This window comes from Schistosoma mansoni, chromosome 1 (genome assembly GCF_000237925.1).
Source record: "Schistosoma mansoni strain Puerto Rico chromosome 1, complete genome".
In the NCBI taxonomy this organism is placed as follows: Eukaryota; Metazoa; Platyhelminthes; class Trematoda; order Strigeidida; family Schistosomatidae; genus Schistosoma; species Schistosoma mansoni.
The window spans coordinates 34,517,646-34,537,005 of record NC_031495.1 but is presented as its reverse complement, the minus strand read 5'-3'; the positions used below and the strand labels follow the sequence as shown (position 1 = coordinate 34,537,005).

Below are 19,360 nucleotides of genomic sequence, written 5' to 3'. Positions count from 1 at the left end.
TTTTATTCAGGATTTCCAACAGGTGACACAAATTTAAACTCACTGCTGTATTTTTTGTAGAATACATTCTGCGATGGATGTAATTCTTTCCACTTTCAAATACTTTTATATTATTATTGGCATTCAGTCGGTTTCTCCGATTACCTATTTCTTTCTTATTGTTTTTTCTTTGTAAATCTCATTTAGAGAAACAAGTTTATGCCGTTTATTGCTATCATATTAACCTCATTACGTATATTAGCGCAATATAACTTCTTTTATTATGAAGCTATTTTAAATTGACCTGTATTTAACTGACATCATTTTAATTATGATGAATTGTGCAGAATAATTATCTATGAATTATATATTATCCTTTGTTAAAATTGCTTATATCCTGATTTTGAAATTCAAGTCTCCTTGTTTTTCTTATTTGTTTCAAGTCAATGTTGAATGCCTCGTCGTACAAAGAAGATGATGGAGTGGTGGTGTCTGGAGAAAATCCCGGTAATTTTTAGTTATATATATGTATATATAGAGAGAGATTTGTTTGTTTATGGATTTCTTTGACTTAATATTTACTGGACATTGGCATAAATATTATATACGAGTGATATTCAAAGCAAAAATGAATATGACATTGATGAATCACAGCAGGTAGTAATTTATTTAACTGTATGAAAGTATTTGTACTATTGATCAATCAATTTGATCTCCTATTGCTCGGTGTTCATCTATAACAATTGTTCAAGATACTCTGATTACTTTTCTTTCTGCACATTTTATTTATACGATTTGCGTAACTTTATCTATTTTTCACTAATCTAATACTCATACTGTAACCTATTAGTTGTGCAATAATAATATTTTGGATAAGCAATCATAGTGTCATTTATATCTAAGATTAACAAGTAAGTTTCAAGCTTGCCAATACTTGACCCGAGTTTAAAACTTGGATTAATTTTAATTTGGTTATTTATTCTCTGAAGAAGCAGCTCACACTGAGTCACGAAACATCAGAAAATCTAATATTTCTACTCATTGGGATTTTATTTATTTATAACAACCTACGTAATGTTCAGTTTCTTTGAAATTATCAAGTCAAACCTTGATAATGATACTTACTATGTGTAGCATAGTTGGTTAGTCATTTTTTTAAACGTTAGGTGGAATATGCAGCTTATTTTGTATTTGTTTATATTCCATTAAAATAATGATAAACAGAATTATATAAAGTTTAACTATGTAAATAATTGTAGCCTAATTAATTCATATTGTTTACATAACATTAATTATCTATATGATGTTCTATAATTTTTACGTTAGTTACAAAACAATATAATTTCATTTTGTTTTTCTTTTTGCAGTTTTTTTCCTTAAAAAACTCATTTTTAACTGCTTCTAGTTTTTAGACTAATTAAATCTGCTCATCTACAATCTTTCTATTCTTTAAAAGTTTGTTTTTTTATCTTTCTATTCTCTTATTTCTAATACTGTTTATAGTGATTTGAACTTTTTCAGTAGATATTGTTTAAATTTGTCTCTCCTACATAAGTAATAATAATGCTGGTATTTTTAATAGAATAATAATAATAATCGTAAATCTATATTGACTATAGATTTAGTTAAATACCATAAATTGGAAATATTTACTGAGATTATTTAAATTCATATGTTGATCATATCTGATCAGCTTACTTTTAGTTTGTATATCAGTCAGTCAGTCAGTCAACTACAACGTAAAACCAGGCACGTATATGCATCGGTCCAAGTTGCCATACCTCGTTAGCACAACAAGATGAACACCGGGTTCATAGTAGTTAATTTAGTGGTGGTCATATATAAAAGATAGGTTGTATATAAGGATATAGTATAGGAAGGAAGACAGATATGAATCAATTTTAATCTCACGGTTTAAGGGAAGATAAAGAGTGTGTACCCCTACACCATTGTGATCGATTCTGAGCGATGTCACCCAGAGTCTCTAACCATGAGTTACGACAGTCATGCGGACCCCAACCAGGTAGTCTGCATCTGCCAACATGGCTCAGACTAGAGGTTACTGACTTCAAGCACTGATGCCATGTTTTGGTTTGGCAGTCCCTAACTCTTTTCCAACCATCCCTAATACTAGACAGCATTGTGCGCCGTGTTAATCGGTGTTCAAGCATACGTAACACGTAACCCAACCATCTCAGTTGATGAAGATTGACAATCTCATCAACTGATTTACCATCATTTCCTAATACCCTGTGTCTAACCTCACTATTACTTACCCGGTTATCCCAGCAAATGCGAGCAATATTTCTAAGGCATCTGTGGTCAAATACTAGTAACTTGCGAGTATCTTCTACTCTTAATGGTCATGTTTCACAGTTAGTTTCTATATACATCAATAGTATTGTAAATACCACATTATTGATGTTTTGTATTATGTTGTCCACACATTGTTATAGTTCCGTAGATATCATGGATTACTCAAATTTATATTTGTGTAATCATTGATAACGGTTTTTTACATCACTTTTATTACCATTAAATTTTTCCTTGTTGACATTAATCTTTATTGTTAGTGTTTTTTTCTGTCTCTTAGTATGCATGTTCAAAAAATATTATTTATGACCTTTATGTTTTTGGCTACCTATTTTTAAGACTATATAATTATGTGATATCCTAAAGAATTCACGTTTACATCAGTATATTAATGATTTCAATAGAAGTATAGATGAGTGTTGTTTATCCTCTCAGCGGTAGTAAAAGTAAAAGGTCGTAGATTTCGAGTGGAAATCTATAAATGTTAGTCCGAAAGAACATTGCAATGTCGGTGTATTAAGTTGACATTAAAATAAATCACCGTTCAATCTTTTTCAATTTACTCTCTAATACCATTAAAATGGATTTTTTGACTCGATTCTTTTTCATCTTAAAAAGGTTAAAAACCTGTTGTTGTGTGTGTTTGACTACTTGTAAAACCTTGGGATTTTTACAATTATGCAACTTTCCTTTGAATATTCAAATCTTTAGTTGTTAAATAAAAAATAAGGTCAGTTATATAGAATTGCTAGAAATTCTGTCACCTTTACATCATAAGCATGCTTAATTCCATAAAGCCATCAATACTCTCTAACTATCGAACATATTTCCCCTCTTGCTTTCTATTGAAAATTTCAGTTTCACAAAATTGGTTTTTATTCAACTTTATAGATTATTCAAACTTGTAAATAAATGTGCTTTTGAATAAGTAAGAAAGTAATTGGACTATTGAGATAACCTATATATTATATCCCATGTAGCAGTTGTTACACCGTTCTTTTTATGGAGATTGTATGTGATAAATAATCAGTTCGATTGACCATTATCCGGTTCTTAAATGTCATTGTGTGTCCTGATGTGGTTGAATTTTTTTGACAAATCAAATTTACATACATTTCTAAACCCTGAATACCTCGGATAAATGAATTCAGCTCTAAGTTCGGTAGATTAAATAATCAGTTCAACTAAAAATTTATGCAAATTTTATCATTATAGTTATTTTATTTAAACACATAAATATTGGTACAAGGAAGCACCAGATACATATGCGCCGCACAAATCTCATTTGATTTGTGTGAGGGCCGTGATATTGCCCAGGTGCCCAAACCAAAGAAGGTGGTTTTCCTAGAGGGCCACACCCGGAGCCTTTGACCTTAAGGTCTGATCCACAAGGCAGTGGAGCGTCGTGAGGAGATGCAGTCCCATGGTAACCGGTGATCAACGATTGATTCATACGCCATTTATTCCCTCAGGATCCTAGAGCCCATGTGCACCATTGGTTTGAAATCAGGGTTTCCCATTTCCCCTAAGTGAACCCTCCGTGTCCAACGACCCGGTTAAAGGGACAGACATTCGCTTTTGGTCCTCTCAATTTCGTAAAAAACACCCCCATCACAAGAAGGCAGTGAGTAGGACTTCCCTGGCAGAGGCTATGTACACGTGGTCATGTGAGAGCATTTGGAGAGGGAGAGCGGACCCTCCCCACCCTCGACCGTACCAAGGCATTTCGGGACTATCATTATACACAATTTGTTAACATAATAAAATCGTCATTATTATTACCACTTAATAGTAATATGATATCTATTTTAAGTACTGACTAATGTTAACTGTTTATCGCTTTTTTCCTTTTTCTCTTCTTTACACAACAGTTGAATTTAGCTAACTTCCAAAAAAAAAAAAAAAAACCAAATTGCATGTGATTTTATGTTTGTTCGCTTGGGTTTTATTTTTTTTGTTCATTCGTTCATTATCAATTATTATTCACTTGTCCTTTCGACATTGAAAATCTTTTTACTGAGAAATGCAAGCACATGTCCTTAATTGCGCGCAAACAAATCAAAGGGGAGAAAAAACAAGATGCATTGCTGACTAAAAAACTGACAAATTATTTCTTACTGTTGAAAAAGAACACCCATCAATTCCTTTGATCTTTCTTTGCTCTTACTCTTTCTTTGTCCTAGTTTTCGTCTATGAATTGTGCGTTTAATCACATCAAGTTCACTATATATATAGATGAAATGTGGATGACTGTCTATCGCTGTTATGCTTAACACTGATTAACATCTAATTGATTTTACTGTACATAAAGCATATTCTTTCTTAAACATATATAAATACTGCATGCACACAACTCTATTTTTCCTTGTAAGAAAATCAATGAATGAATTATCAGTGCTTCTTTAGCCATGTGGACATTGATACTGACAATAAGGCTATTGTTTGCCTTGAAATAAATTTAGTACTATCAACAGGTCTCTTAATCTTTATTTCTCTTACACACATACTTGAAAAATACGGCTCATCTACATCTGTAGGTAGAGTTCATTTATTAACATTAACTGTTTTAATTGCTGTTTTATTTAACTTGTCTACTTTTTGATTTTACTATAGACAAATACATCTAGATTTAGTTACTGGTTATTTAGTAGCTAGTGTATACTTCATACCCAATTATGCCTATTTTTTTTCTCAATTTTTGATTTGTCAAGTATGTGATGTATGTCTGTCCATTTTAAATCCATTTTATGTTTTTGTTCTCCGGGTTGTTAATCCCAATTTCTATAATTATCATTACAATTATTATTACTACCTTTGTTGCTATGACTATTAGTATTATTATTAGTAGTATTGCTAATCATCAATGTGCCTATTAACATGTAAACAATTATATAAATAAATACTTGTTCCAATTGTTAGTTTCACTGTTTCTTTTTAAAATAGAAACTGGATGCATAATAAGTTCGATTAATAAAAAAGACGATAAAATCCTGATCACTTTGTGATACCTTACATGACAACACTTTATTTAATACTTCAATCCGCTGATCTGATCATCAGTTTGTTACAAAAATACGGTTGATTTGAATATTCAGCTGTGTATTACTTTCTGTTCGTAAAACAGTGAATCACTAGTTAACGGGTCCAGCTTTCAACTATTAAATCGCAGGTTTGAACCTCGCTTCTCCTACTTTGGCTCAGATAACCGGGTAGTGTATCACTATCCGTCACATTGAGTAACGATCACATTTCAGTACAAAAATATGTGTCTATCTAATAAGTGAAATAAATTAATCAAAAGGGCTATTGGTTTTTGCCTCTTGAAGGACTTTAAATGTGATAAACTTTGGCAGAAAATTACTAAGCCGACCAATTATTTAAAGCGATTGATTTATGCTGGCACTATGACTAGATCTCACTAAATGAGCTGGTGTCGAGCTGTTTACTGTGTTGAACACATTACAGTGTGCCTAAAAATGGTAATACTATCGGCATAAATCAATAATTCTAAATAAGTTAAATTCTGTTCTAATTCAGATTATTTCAGTGTATGTTTACTGTATACCTCTACAGCTAAATGTGCACTGAGCGGTGCGTTGTTGTTTTTTTGTTCTTTATTGTTCAAGTACAACTACTTCGTGGTTTTAGATAACAATGGCATCTTATTTGAAATAGTTGATATAATTAATTGACAATATAACCACCATTTGTTGTTAGTTACCAGCTTATTATATATAAATGGAATTGTGAAGTCACTGTACCTAATAAATGTTAATTCAAGTTAGGAGTCTCATGGATAATCTTCGATTTTACTTGTCGTTCTCATGTTTAGTACTAAACTGTAATCGGTTCACATATCCAAATATTTTTTTCGGATTGATCTGATCACATCTTTTAGATAACTTCCGAGTGTTTATCTCACATGAGGTTACAGGGTGGTAAATTTATTGCTAACTTCTTTCTGTATAATAATATAAACTAACTTAAATCATTCAGTTCATTTTATGGGACCGAATAACAATACTTTGGACAATTATTTGATTAAGCAGAGATGAATAGTGGCTAGCAGTGGAATCCAGGACGCGCGTTTCGTCCTAACAAATCGATGGGAAGATTCAAACAAACAATACTGAATGAATTTAATTATTTGATTAGTTATATAAATTCAGTACGGTTTTGAATTCATGTGTAAGTCATCTCAGATGAAACAGGAGTTTTCTTGGTAATCCATTCACCTTTTGGGCCACAGCTTTATCATATCAATATTGGGTTTGGCAGGTGGGTAGTATCAGTATTTATTATAAACAGCCACAAAAATTTCTACGTTAGTCACTGAATTTCACTAATATTATTATTTAGAAGGATGTCTAGACTTGTGTTGTCATGTAAGCGCTAACAAATTCGGTCGACAGAGTTACTGTTTAGTATTAGAATAGCTAAGAACAGTGCTTGTATTCTTTAATGACTTTCATGTTAAAAGAAATCACTTTCACGCAATCGAACTGTATTCAGTACATGATTTTAACTTTTAAAAGTAACTGGGATATATCTCTATTCAGACTATTTATTCATGAATACAAATAACCTAAGTAGCATTTCCCCAGTATGTATATCTTGTCATCAAATTATCCTTGGATAATTAGTACTTCTAACTGTAAAATTCATATATTTGCAATGTTTATATTATAAGACCAGCTTATTTATTTAGAATAGGGATTAATGATGAATTACACCTGCATTTCGTATGATCTATGATAACTCTACATTAATTGGGGATAATATATTTTAGCGAAATCTTATCAAAGGCAGAATTACGTTTAAGCTTAGATTAAATATGTAAAGAGTAACATAACGCTAATTAATGTGTCTACTTAAATAACTGATGAATTCAATGATGTACTTTCTCATTCAAAAAAAATTATATAGACTTTTAATTGAAAAAATGCATTTGACCTTAGGGCATAGTAGCAATGTTTGAAGTGCTTTTCAACGTATTGTTCACATCATATTTCTCATCTCTGGAATATATTTCATTTACTTTAACCAATTAATCATGCTACAATGTTACTACTACTTCGGAACAATTCTATAATTGTCCCCTGTTTTAGTTTGTTTCTTTCACCTTGCTAATTAATTTTTACCGCTTTATGTAATTTTTTCCATACTGGAATTTCTGAACCATTTCTTTTCTAATTATGCAATTTTTGGTTAAACATTTTGATTTTAATATAAGTTGATCTTTCTGTGGATATATGTATGATTACTGCATATTAATCGTTGAACACTAACTGTTGGTTATGAATTTTGCTGATATCTTATCAATATTAAGAAAGAGAAAATGTGTAATGTAAAACAGATTCTTTAATATATAATTGATGTACCTCTTTTCATCGTGTTGCATGATAGAAACTTTAGTTTTCTTTTTTATAATGGAAGAAATGGCTTTCTGTTGCAAATATTGTTATGACGATGATGATGATATTTTGATATGTCTTGCTTGCTTTAATTTTTTTTTAAAGAATGTTTTAACTGAATGAGTTTTGTATTTGTTTTTTAAGTAAAAGCATTCAATTAGAATATTTTTACTTTCGTTTTATCATTGAATTCATAGATGTTGTATTGAAGAAATGTTTTGGTTTAAATGACACTGATGAATCTATAGTTTCATTTACAAATCGTGGGAGTCCCAAGGCGTCAATATATGGACCTTATTCGTCTGATGATCAAGATAAAGTTAAAGTGGACGGTTCTACCGCTAACTCTGTGAATCTTGTAAAGGATGGTTATTCAACTACCGTAGAGTTACCATTATTTGTTAGACAAGTGGAAGATCGAACTCGAATTGTCAGTTCGGGTGGTCTAGCCGGTCGACGTCCACCTACAAAAATTGTTGTAAGTTTGATTACTTTTAAAATTATGAACGTCTTGTGTTTTAATAAACGAACTTCTTTGAAGGATAACAAATAACATATTACATGTATGCATACATCTGTAGACGTCTGTATTCTTACACGTAAGTTGTGCTAACTCACATATCATTTTTCTTTAGCTTCAGTTCGCCTTCTCACTTAAGCACATTTTAGCACTTTATCGCTGATAGATTTTAGTTCATTCATTTTCTTGGTGGCTTCAGTTTATTTCGATGTCTTAGAATCATTGATTTAGTACAGTTCAATTATTTAATAAACAAAGTTAATTTTAGGCTTAGAACACTGTGTAAAGTTTTTAAATCAATTGATGAAGTCATAAATCGTCACTAATTGTACTAGTTGTAAAACAAAATACACATACTTGCTAATTGTCATTTGCTCTATACGCACTTATTAATAAATCTCTTAATTTCGTTCTTGTTCTTTATATACTACTGTTTATTTCTAGTTTTCAATTATTTCTTTTGGTTCTTTACTATTATTGCTATCAATATTTTTACTTATTCATAGTAGAATTCAAACCCCCAGCACAAATTAGTAACAAGATCATATATTATCATGTCATTAGTTCCATTAACTCGTAATTTTTTCCCATAATTAATTAATATCTCATCAATCTGAGGTCAAAACATAATGCACGTGATGACCAGTCACTTAGACCAGTGGTCACATTGTAAATTGTTCGATAGTATTTGATTAACACTAAAGGATTAAATAAACATCAATCATCAGTCAATTGTTAACTGAATTTTCATTTTGGAATTGATTCTTCCATTGTTTCATATACTATTTCTCTTCCATCTAAAATGTTATATATATCTAGTTTTGTTTCAAGTTTCATCAAATGTTTCTTGCAAAATTCAAATTTAATTGAAGCATCACATCTCTGTTCATTTTATGATATGTATATGTAAACGATGCTTTTATTATTTGTTGAATAGCTATTTCAGTAGGAAGTTCTTTCTTGAGTTGAAACGAAATTTTTCTTTGTTTGAATTGGTTTAGCAAACTTTTCCTTATATCTCAATATCTTTCTTTCGTGTCTCTAGTTTCTTTTGTTCGCTATGTGATAAGTATGTTATTTCATGATTGTTTTCATTTACAATAGTTCTAAGGATAACCAATTAGTTCCATTGATGTGGTTTCATATCTGTTCGCGAATATGGAAAAAATTGTCAATGAGCACCTATTGGTTAAATTGATGCACTAAACTTGATTTTATACTGTTGTAATAAGGCAATAGCACAAATGAAGCAATATGATTAGATCTTATTTCCTATAGACCCCTATCACTATTGACCTCAAGGAAATTGCTGTTCCCAAATTAGCCATTCTCGGGTTTGATTAAATTTTTAATAATTGTACAAGCTTATCATTTTTGTAAATCCCAGTTTAAACAAAATAATCTTGTGTACAGTCAAGCTGAAGTACTGAAATTTTTAGTGTTAATTATCATTCGGCTTTAAAACATGTACATTATTGTGTTTGGACGGCTCCCATAAACACGACAAAGCCGAAGAGATTCGACCCTATCAAAACCTGATGAAAACTTCTACAATATCAACGTGGGATGCTATGATTGGACAATTAAGTAGATTCATACTTGCGGATTGTCTGGAGTACTAAAAACCATAAATACCTCTGTTTTCCTCTACATTTTTGACTCTTACCCAATAACCACTTCTCCTGCTACTCCTGTATTTTGATTTGTGGCTGTAGGTTTCTACGCGTTTTAGTGCCGATAGTTGTATACTCTATTTGCGTTAATCAAAAAGAGGACGTATCGTATTGATTCTCGTTAAATGAGTTAAGTATTGAATTAACTTACGAAAAAATGCTTGATAACCACCTCCTAGAAATCTAACACCAAAATATGTTCTTCCTAATAGACCCATTGTAAAGTAAGATAAATGTTCCATCAAATAATTTTACAGTTTACTGTGATTCTGTCATGAACATTGATTATTTCACATGACTTAGTTTTTTTTATAGACTCATAACTTTTTAGAACATAACAGCACCCGGAGATTCTTTCACATCACAACATCAGTGATGTATAGTGAAAAAAAACTTCACAATCATATTCAATAATATTCAGTACCATTCTGTTGGCTCGAGAAAAATTTTATTGTTAGTAAGGATGATGATTTCATATTGAATTGAATGAAATTGTCAGAATATTCTATAATGATTAGTTTATCGGTAAGATGATGACATATTTGGTTCAATTAAAGTAAACCACTTCACGAATGACTGAAATTTATAAATATTACTGATTTAAAGTATTAAGTGAGATTAGTCAAGAATTATTGTTAATAAGTCGATATTATTCACTCTTTATTTTACTCTTTCTACGGCATACATATTTGTATTGGTTGTTTGTATCTTCCCATTGATGTTTAGGACTGCAGTTGATCAGTCTCTTTCGCGGATTGCTTCAGTATTGCTACTAAATCACAAGCATTTTAGCTAGAGATGTAATCCGGAACGCGTAATTCGTCCTGTTTGGAACTCGTTAACTCGATCATTTAATCATTCTGTTTTCAAGTGTTAGATTTATCTCATTCATTCCAAACACATATTCTTTTACTTATTATAAGCATACTTTGCAATTACTGTATTTCACTCAACATTTTTGCACACAATAAGCCTACCTACTTCCGAGTCAAGTATTAATGACCGTTTGTGCATATATTCATTACTATACATTTGTATAATTCAAATGATTTAATTGATCATTTAGTATGAACAATAAACGATTACTTTTATGAATACTGTTTTGGTATTATCATTATTATTATTATCATCATCATTATCAAAACATACTTACTTTCACCTGTTACCCCTCGTGGAGGAGCATAGGCTGCACACTAGTATCCTTCACCCAACCTTGTCCTGGGCATCATTATCAATAATAATATTATTATTTAGTTTTCATCAATTCGTTATTTTGTAAAGGATCTCATTGAACGATAAGCACCTACCGATATATCTTTTTATAATTAGCATGTTTTTGAAATACATTACTTATAATTTGTATCAATACAATCCTATCAGACTAAAATATAATATTAAATATAATTTGGTATGTGTTTATGTTATGAATACTACTACTAACCAATTACATATTAGCTTCATTTTATTTATATAAATTGAATACATTATTGTTTTCTTTATCATATAAATGAGATTCAAGTTGTTTTTTGATGTGAATCAGTTGTCAGCTTTTTAGTTGTACATAAATTTGTATTAACGTATATTTAAAGTGTAAGATATTTATGTTCAAGAGGAAACGGGCTACTATTCTGTAGATCAGGCTTATATGTATATGTACTGTGAATTGTGTCTGCTTCATTATATTTCACCTCTTGTAAATTTCTTTTTCTGTTAATTTTCAAATGATGAGGACTTCTGACTTTCAACTGTTCCGCTAAACTATTCAGTCTTATCACAATTGGAGAGATATGATTTACTGATGAGAAAATACATACAAACGTATGATTTATGTTTAAAACTTGGTCAGCGGGATTGGGTCTGTACTAAAAAGGACCTGACACACGTGATACTGTTCACTACCCAATGATCATTCAGTTGTAGAACTTGTCTTCTTCAAATTAATTTTTACCTAATAATCCATTGTCTTTTTGTTGTGATTTCCAGTCATACTAAATCAAAATTAACTAAGATTGTTTAGAAAATGCTGAGTAAATTAGTTTCCTTTTTTTCTGCTTATGGTTTCTGATTGCTTATGTCATAAAACACGAATCACTGTGCTTATCAAATTTCTGTATAATGTTCCTCTACATAATCGCGATACACAAGTTGAAGAATTTTGTTCTGTTCACTTTTTTTTCTTTCCTTTGTGATTGATACTTACCCGAATATGTATTTATGCTATTCTGAACTATATCGATCATATTCCTTTTGTTTTAACTTGACTTAATTCTCATATACATGACACCTGATTACACTCACTTTGAATCTACTACTACCAACTATTTTTGACAGTATGAACGATTATATTTGTTGTTGATTCTCTTTCTAGATAAATTCGCCATTCGCCTCATTGCATGGGCCCTTTGCTGCTTCATTGTAAGTTATTTTTCTGTGTATGAAATTTTTGGCAAAAGTATATTACAAGGACCAATCAATCAGAATTGAGAACGTAACTTTTAATTTTTTTACGCGAAATTCAAATATTATGTACGACGAGCAATAGAAATACCTTTGTATGCTGTTCAAAACGTCTAAAATGGTAGCGAAAAATTATTTTTAAGACCAAAGAGTGAAAGTGATTGTGTTTGAATGCTTGACTATGTCTATCTAGGTTGTGTATAAAATTCAAATGGACTTTATCCTTATACCCTTAATCCTGAAACAAATAACGCGGTGGCACTACATTTTATGGTCGAACTAATAAGATAGCATCTCTTGTATTTTGAAGCAAAATCCATTGATCCATATGACTACAGAACGTTTTACATTAAAACTGATGTCAGTTTATGATGGGAACCCTCGATCTGATACTGACTAGGAATAATGTTGGGAATTAAGAATCTGTTGTGGTCCCATTAAGGTTTTCGGTATATGGACAATGTATATCCGTTAGAGCGAGTTTACATATTGTTTTTTTCAGTTTACAGGCAGAGTAACCTACTTAAGACGTTAGTAAACGTATTATTTATGTGAAACCTGTTTATATTTTGTAATATTATTGTTTTCTGTTCCTCAAACTATGGAATCAAGTTGGTCGGAAACTAACACTTAAAATTTCTTCATCGTCAAGTTCGCCTTTATATTATACTGTCTCCAGGCCTTTTTGACTTCTCATGTTGATACATTAAATTATACTGATATGAATAAACATGTATAAAATTCGAAGAAGTTCTTTATGATCCACTATAACTATTTTTAGATTAAACACTAAGAGCTTTCAAGTGATTTAAAAAAAATAACCATTCGTTCGATGAGTTGTGAATTTTTCAAAATGTATGTTGTAATGTAGAAAGAATAAAACTGAAATCATAAAATTTCGTCTTGATTGGATTAATCGGTTGATGAATTGTTTATTTGTTTTTTTTTTTTAGTTAATCAGGTTAATGAAATTCAGTTTTGGTTTTTCGCAGTTTTTTCTCATTCTTTTTTTTCATTCAAATTCTTTGATTTCTCTTGTTGATATTGTAAAGTCTTTTTTTCTAGTCATGTTGTGTGACTTCAAGTCCGAAGATATCATGTGATTGATGTGTGGGCGAAAATAATATTGGTTGGTTATTTGCTTAGTCAGACTTGTAAAATATCTGATAGGCGTTAGGTGGGATATTTATTCTCCTATCCTTATTATTACTTTGATTGTGTTGGATTTTTGTCGGTTTTTGGTGTGGAAATATATTTACGTTCAAGTCGGGTTAATCACATGTTCTTGATTTGAGTTGTGCTGAAGTCCTGTGGAATAGACGTTGGGAAGGAATCTAGTTTAGATATTCATCTAAGGTAAATTAACGTCTCATTCGTGTAAACGAAAAAAATCCGAGCGTTATAACAGTGATCAATCAGTCAGTAGTGTACTTATCAGTCACCTATTCTAGTTTGTTGAATTTTCTACTGTTATGTAATGACAATGAATAGAAAGAAAGTGTGAATTCTATATTTATTTCTGTGGTTTTTTCCCCACATTTTGATATGATATGAGATTAGTTGTTCCTTGTCTTCATTAATTTACATTTAGAACTGAACCGCGAGTGCCATCGGTCAAAAATCCCTTTAGTAAGTTTCATCGTTATAGTTGAAATTATCTTTTTAATTTGTAATGGTCTTTCATTAGATGATACATTCAATACATTTTACTGTTGGAATGTCAATAGAAATATTCTTACCTACTAATAGATACAACATCAATAGTAGTCTAATGTAAATGAACTGACTGTAGGGGATATTTATCAGACACCAATAGGGATGTTTTTATATAATAACTTATGTATGAACACAAATTTTTCAACTAATATTCTTCATCTCGACTAAATTTCTGTTATGATTGTAAGTTAATTCCTATCTCAAGAGTTAATTCGTCAGCTGAAAATCCTGATTATAATTTCCTTACCCCCCATGTGTACCATTTCGATTTTTTTTAACGTCCCATGCTTTGACTAGTAAGGTTAGCCTTGAAATTTAGCCTCGATCAGTCTAAACTACCGATCTTTTTCAAAGTTTGCCCTCCTTTTAGCCTAGCTTTCAGTCCGATAGAACACTGCAACCTGCCGTGCAGTAGTATTATTTTAGTGGGGGGGGGTAACCAATTTATTGTTTAGTAAACGATTTAACAGTGTAAAATGTGAAAATCATTCATCAAATGCATCATTTGCACATCTTCGAATTGTTTCTTACAAGCTTCATTGTTCATTCATTCCCGGTTTTATCGTGATTGCCTTCTGTTTTCCTTAACCTCTTCATTTCAATCCCCTCAACCTTCTGCTCGCAAACATTCCGCTTTTGATTGGCGTTACACACTATTTATGTCTGTCAACATAAGTAGCGTACACCACAGTATTATATTTATTTCAAACACTCATTTGTTTATATACATGAATTATCAGACCACAACGCAATCTAAATATGAAGTCATTCTTTACATATAATCATGCCATGATTGGCAGATAACTGAGCTAACGGTTTATGACTAATTAACAGTAAGTAAGAGACAATAAATCTTATAACATCAGTTGATAAGTTCAAAAGGTGTTTACAATACAGGGAATATATAGATACAATAATTTGACTAATAAATAATTCTACAATAAAAGTATTAATAATAATTTGTCGTAAAATAGTCCTAAAAGTTCCAATATCCTAAATACTTATCCCGTTATAGCAGTGTCCCTAAACAACAATGAATACGAGATTGTTGCTTAATAGACATTTGAATACTTAAAAACTGTTAAATATTTTTTTATTATTTGTATCCTTTAATTAGTCCACGCTCTGATTAACTTGTCTTTTTAGATCCTGATAACAATGACTCTTGCTTGAATAAATCATCTAATACATCTCAACCTCCACGTCCTGTTCCTCCACATTCATTTATCTTCCATCGTTCCTCTTCAAATGAAAGACAGGCTTCTTCATGTCAGTCGAAATCAACAACTAACAATTTAGTGGATTCAAAAATCAATTCAACACAGATAACACCTTCACGTAAACCAGTTGGTGGTTATCAACTACCAGGACTTTCAGATAGTGAGTTTATAAAGTTTATCCTTGTAACAAGTATATTAATATCACAAATTGAAGCTGAATGTTTAATTTGTTGGTATAAGTTGTTGAAATTGTTGAATCAGTAGTTATACACAACGCACCAGCTTTAGTTACAGAACCATTGTAAACTAGGATGACTGGACAGTTGTTTCGTTCTAGTACTCAGGACTCTACAGTAGTGAGTTAGCATCAAGTGATTTATATTTCTAACTTACATCCAATACGTGTTTTTAGATAATTCTACCCGTGAAAATAGCTGAAGTGCATTAGTCACTTATTAGCACAGAGTTGTGGATATTGTTGAATTATTAGTCTTACACCACAAATGTGGTAGTTTTGTGATTAAAGTAGTTGTCTTTCAGCAGCTGGGTTCCAAGTTTGAGTCCTTCAGTTTAACTTACCTTTTATAAGCACTAAGTCACATAAATAGTGTGATAAAAGTAGAGGATGTTTATCTGTACTTGTAAAGGAGTTGAATTCTGTTCTTTAAGATGTTTATTTATTTTTCAAATAAAATATCACTTTGTTTGATGGTGAAGCTCCTTGTGAATGCCTATTCTATTCAAGTTATCGGTTTACTATATGATCTTATCATCGAATAATGGTTAGCTATAAACTGCCTAAAGAGTCGAGTCTATTTAGTAAATAGCTTAAAGTTCTTACGTTATGTATACCAAAAAGTTTACTTTCGCTTTTTTATATTAAAGTTGTCCAAAAATCACTGGTAGTCATCTATAAAATGTCAAATCCTGAGTATGAGTAGGAATAATAATAATAATACGGTTTCATCAATTATAGTGTTGTATTCAACGGAGTATACTTTTATCGAATGCCATTGATTTTGATTGTCATGTACTTGAACTTCCATTTTATTGTTATATATATATATATATATATATATATATATATATATATATGAACTGTTACTGAGTAATTCTTTATAACGATAATTCATAAGTAAAGTATGTATATTGTTAAAGCTTACAGAACTCCAAAGCCTGTTGTAATTACCATTAGTTTGTGTATCTAGATTTATCGTAGAGTAGAACTGAAGTGAACGGAGACTAAGGTAGGAACAACCAATATATTGTTTAATACAAAACTACAGAGCTTTTTCGTAAAATTTGAAAACCATACGTTCAATATTTCATTTGCAAATCCTCCATCAATTGTCTCAAACTTCATTGTTCATTCATCGCCATAACAATTACTCTCTGTTCCCGTTCTCTTCGATTCTATTTTCCCAATCTTCTGCTACCAGGCGTCGCATTTCTGATTGGTATCATATACTCACTTATGCCGACATAAGTAACATACACCACAGTAGTAATCAGCTGAGATGCATTTATGTAAGCAGTAGTTAGTGTATACAACCAATAATAATAATAATAATAATAACAATAATAATAATAATAATAAGAAGAAGAAGAAGAAGACAGGTTCTTAGGTATCACTACCATGTTTGGACTTGATAATTTCAAATAAACTGAGTTGAAAGTTAATAATAAACTCGTGGTTATTATATTTCGGTTATTGGCTTACATTAAGTTACGAAACGTCAGAAATACATTTTTCCACTCGTTGAGATGTCACAAAAAAAATGATATTTATTAATAAAACATGGGATAAAGAAATACTTAACCATTTTCCACTTTTGAGATTTTTGCTACCTTCATCTCTTTATTTGTTTTTTTATTTCCTTACTCGTTGATGTTTAATTTTGTAGACTCGTTTTCCAGTGTTCTCCGACGTACTAATATTTGTACAGATCTGTCAAAATCTTTAAATTCACAAGAATGTGAACCCTAAACACTCCCTCTATTTATTTAAGGATTGTTGGTGAGTTTTTTAACTGTTGTACACTTTTTTCTCTCAATATTGTTCAATACAATGACATTTGATCTTTATTGCCACTTTGAATTGTGTGATGCACTAACTACTTATAAGTACTAGATTTTGAGCTAAACAAAAGTTGGTATCAAGGAATTATATATATATATATATATATATATATATATATATATATATATATATATTCCAAGTATATACACTCAGTCAAAAAATGTCATTCTTGTAACTTAGATCGTCTTTGGAAAAGGAGGCCAGTAGTTAAAAAGCCGAAGCAAACTGAGCCATTTACATAAATTCTCCTTCTTACAAGCTTTTCTTTGTTTCAGTAATGTCAGGTTGAAGTTATCTATGATGTTCTATTTGATATTAACAATGGAAATGGGAAAAGTTTTCTGTAGCTAACGTCTGGACTGAAAAGTATCATTATGAGACTTACCTATTGATAAGTACAGATATGATCCACAAAATATATGAATCTGTTGGCCTTAATATGCTTTAGTTTATTCCACCTCTGTTTTGATACATTTTAGATATAATTGCTTTTGTTTTCTTCTACGCTAGTTATTATTTCCTATACTGAAGAAAATAAAGGTTCATACTCTTTCATTTAAATTTTATTAAGAATTTCAATTTTATAGTAGATGGATCGGGCTTAGTAGCGGAATCTAGGATGCACGTTCCGTCCTATTTATAACTCGTCATCTGGATGTATCTGCAACCCAGTGTTGATTTTCACATTGGAATTCATATCGACTATCTTTTACTTCTAACATCCAACGCCTTATCGATTGTCTTGTAAATTTCATCCCTCTGTGCTAACGAAGTATAGCAACTTTGACGGGGTGTATACACGTACTAGGTTCTACTTTTCGTTTAGCTGACTGACTTATAGTTAGCATATATTTTATAAAAAATATTATCACAAAACAGTTATATCAAGGCAATTCGCACAAGATGCTCGTACACCAACAAAGATTAACCAGCATCCTTATTAACAACAAGAAGAATTAAACCTTCACAAATTTAACATAATTTAGATTTAATCTACCTTATTTTCTTTCGTTTTTATTGTTTTAGGTAATTACTTCTTTCGGTCATTGAAGAAGATTTCAAAAGTGTACTTATCTAATATGTGGATGGATAAAAGTTGTTATCTAAATTAACTGATGTTGTTAGATAATCTTTTCTCTTTTCTACCATTATAATTATTCACTTTTTGTAAAGTTGATCAAACCTTTTCTTTAAAATAAAACTCAATACTAACATGCAAATCCTACTCATAAAAATTTTTATTTTAACTATGAATATATTAGTGCTACCATTACCACTCTTTACAATGATAATTCCAATCATCAGGCAGGGAACAACTTAGTAATGGTTATAAAGTTAACATAAAATTTGTATATTTTCATATTTTTATTACATAAATGTATTGTTATTGTTACTATTACTACTATTACTGCTACTAATTTTACTAACATCTGTAAGTTAGAAAATATAAATCAGTTAGTTTTCTCCTCTTCTAATGATGCACTGATGAGTTATTTCTTAATGCTTCTATTATTGTCGAGTCATCTGCTCATGTGAAGTGTTTTCCTCTTTTTTGTTAGTATTATTATTATTATTAATATATTATATAAAGCATTTAACTAAACGCTGACATGTTCACTTACTTAAGTTCTTTTGTTAACGGACTAACAACAAATGATGATGGGTTTTTTCCTCTATTTGTTATTGTTACACTTTTTTTGATACTCTGTTACTCTCTCTTCCTCTTTTTATACAGTTTCAATGGTAGTATACGTTTATTTTGGTAATACCGTTTTTTTTATTGTGTACGTTGATATCTCACTCACATCATAGGCTTCAATGTATTTCTGTATAATTAGAAAGAAATGATTTTTCAGTTAGGTAGTTTCTAACATCGGCATAGATTTGCAGATGTGATCGAATAAGTTGCAAAAGACGTAAACCTGTTTCTTGTTTGACACTTCATGATCTCATTAACATCTTGACCACAACAATCTTTGTTGTGTCGG

At 30.7% G+C, this 19,360-nt stretch overlaps 1 protein-coding gene across 2 annotated transcripts in view; it reads left to right on the top strand.

The window, feature by feature from the left end:
- Smp_142650.1 (hypothetical protein) overlaps positions 1-19,136 on the top strand; it is a gene marked incomplete at its 5' end in the record, with an annotated part of 65,783 nt that extends 46,647 nt beyond the window's left edge. Inside the window, 7 exons of one of the 2 annotated variants that reach the window (XM_018794172.1) lie at positions 423-486; positions 7,904-8,184; positions 12,268-12,314; positions 13,948-13,985; positions 15,219-15,452; positions 17,197-17,309; positions 18,399-19,136. In XM_018794172.1, coding sequence (XP_018648611.1) covers positions 423-486; positions 7,904-8,184; positions 12,268-12,314; positions 13,948-13,985; positions 15,219-15,452; positions 17,197-17,279 — 747 coding nt within the window. In that variant the 3' untranslated portion in view covers positions 17,280-17,309; positions 18,399-19,136. Of the gene's footprint in view, positions 1-422; positions 487-4,163; positions 5,211-7,903; positions 8,185-12,267; positions 12,315-13,947; positions 13,986-15,218; positions 15,453-17,196; positions 17,310-18,398 lie in introns of those variants that run through there. The other variant, XM_018794173.1, reaches the window with a different exon arrangement.
- Between the last annotated feature and the right edge of the window lie 224 nt (positions 19,137-19,360).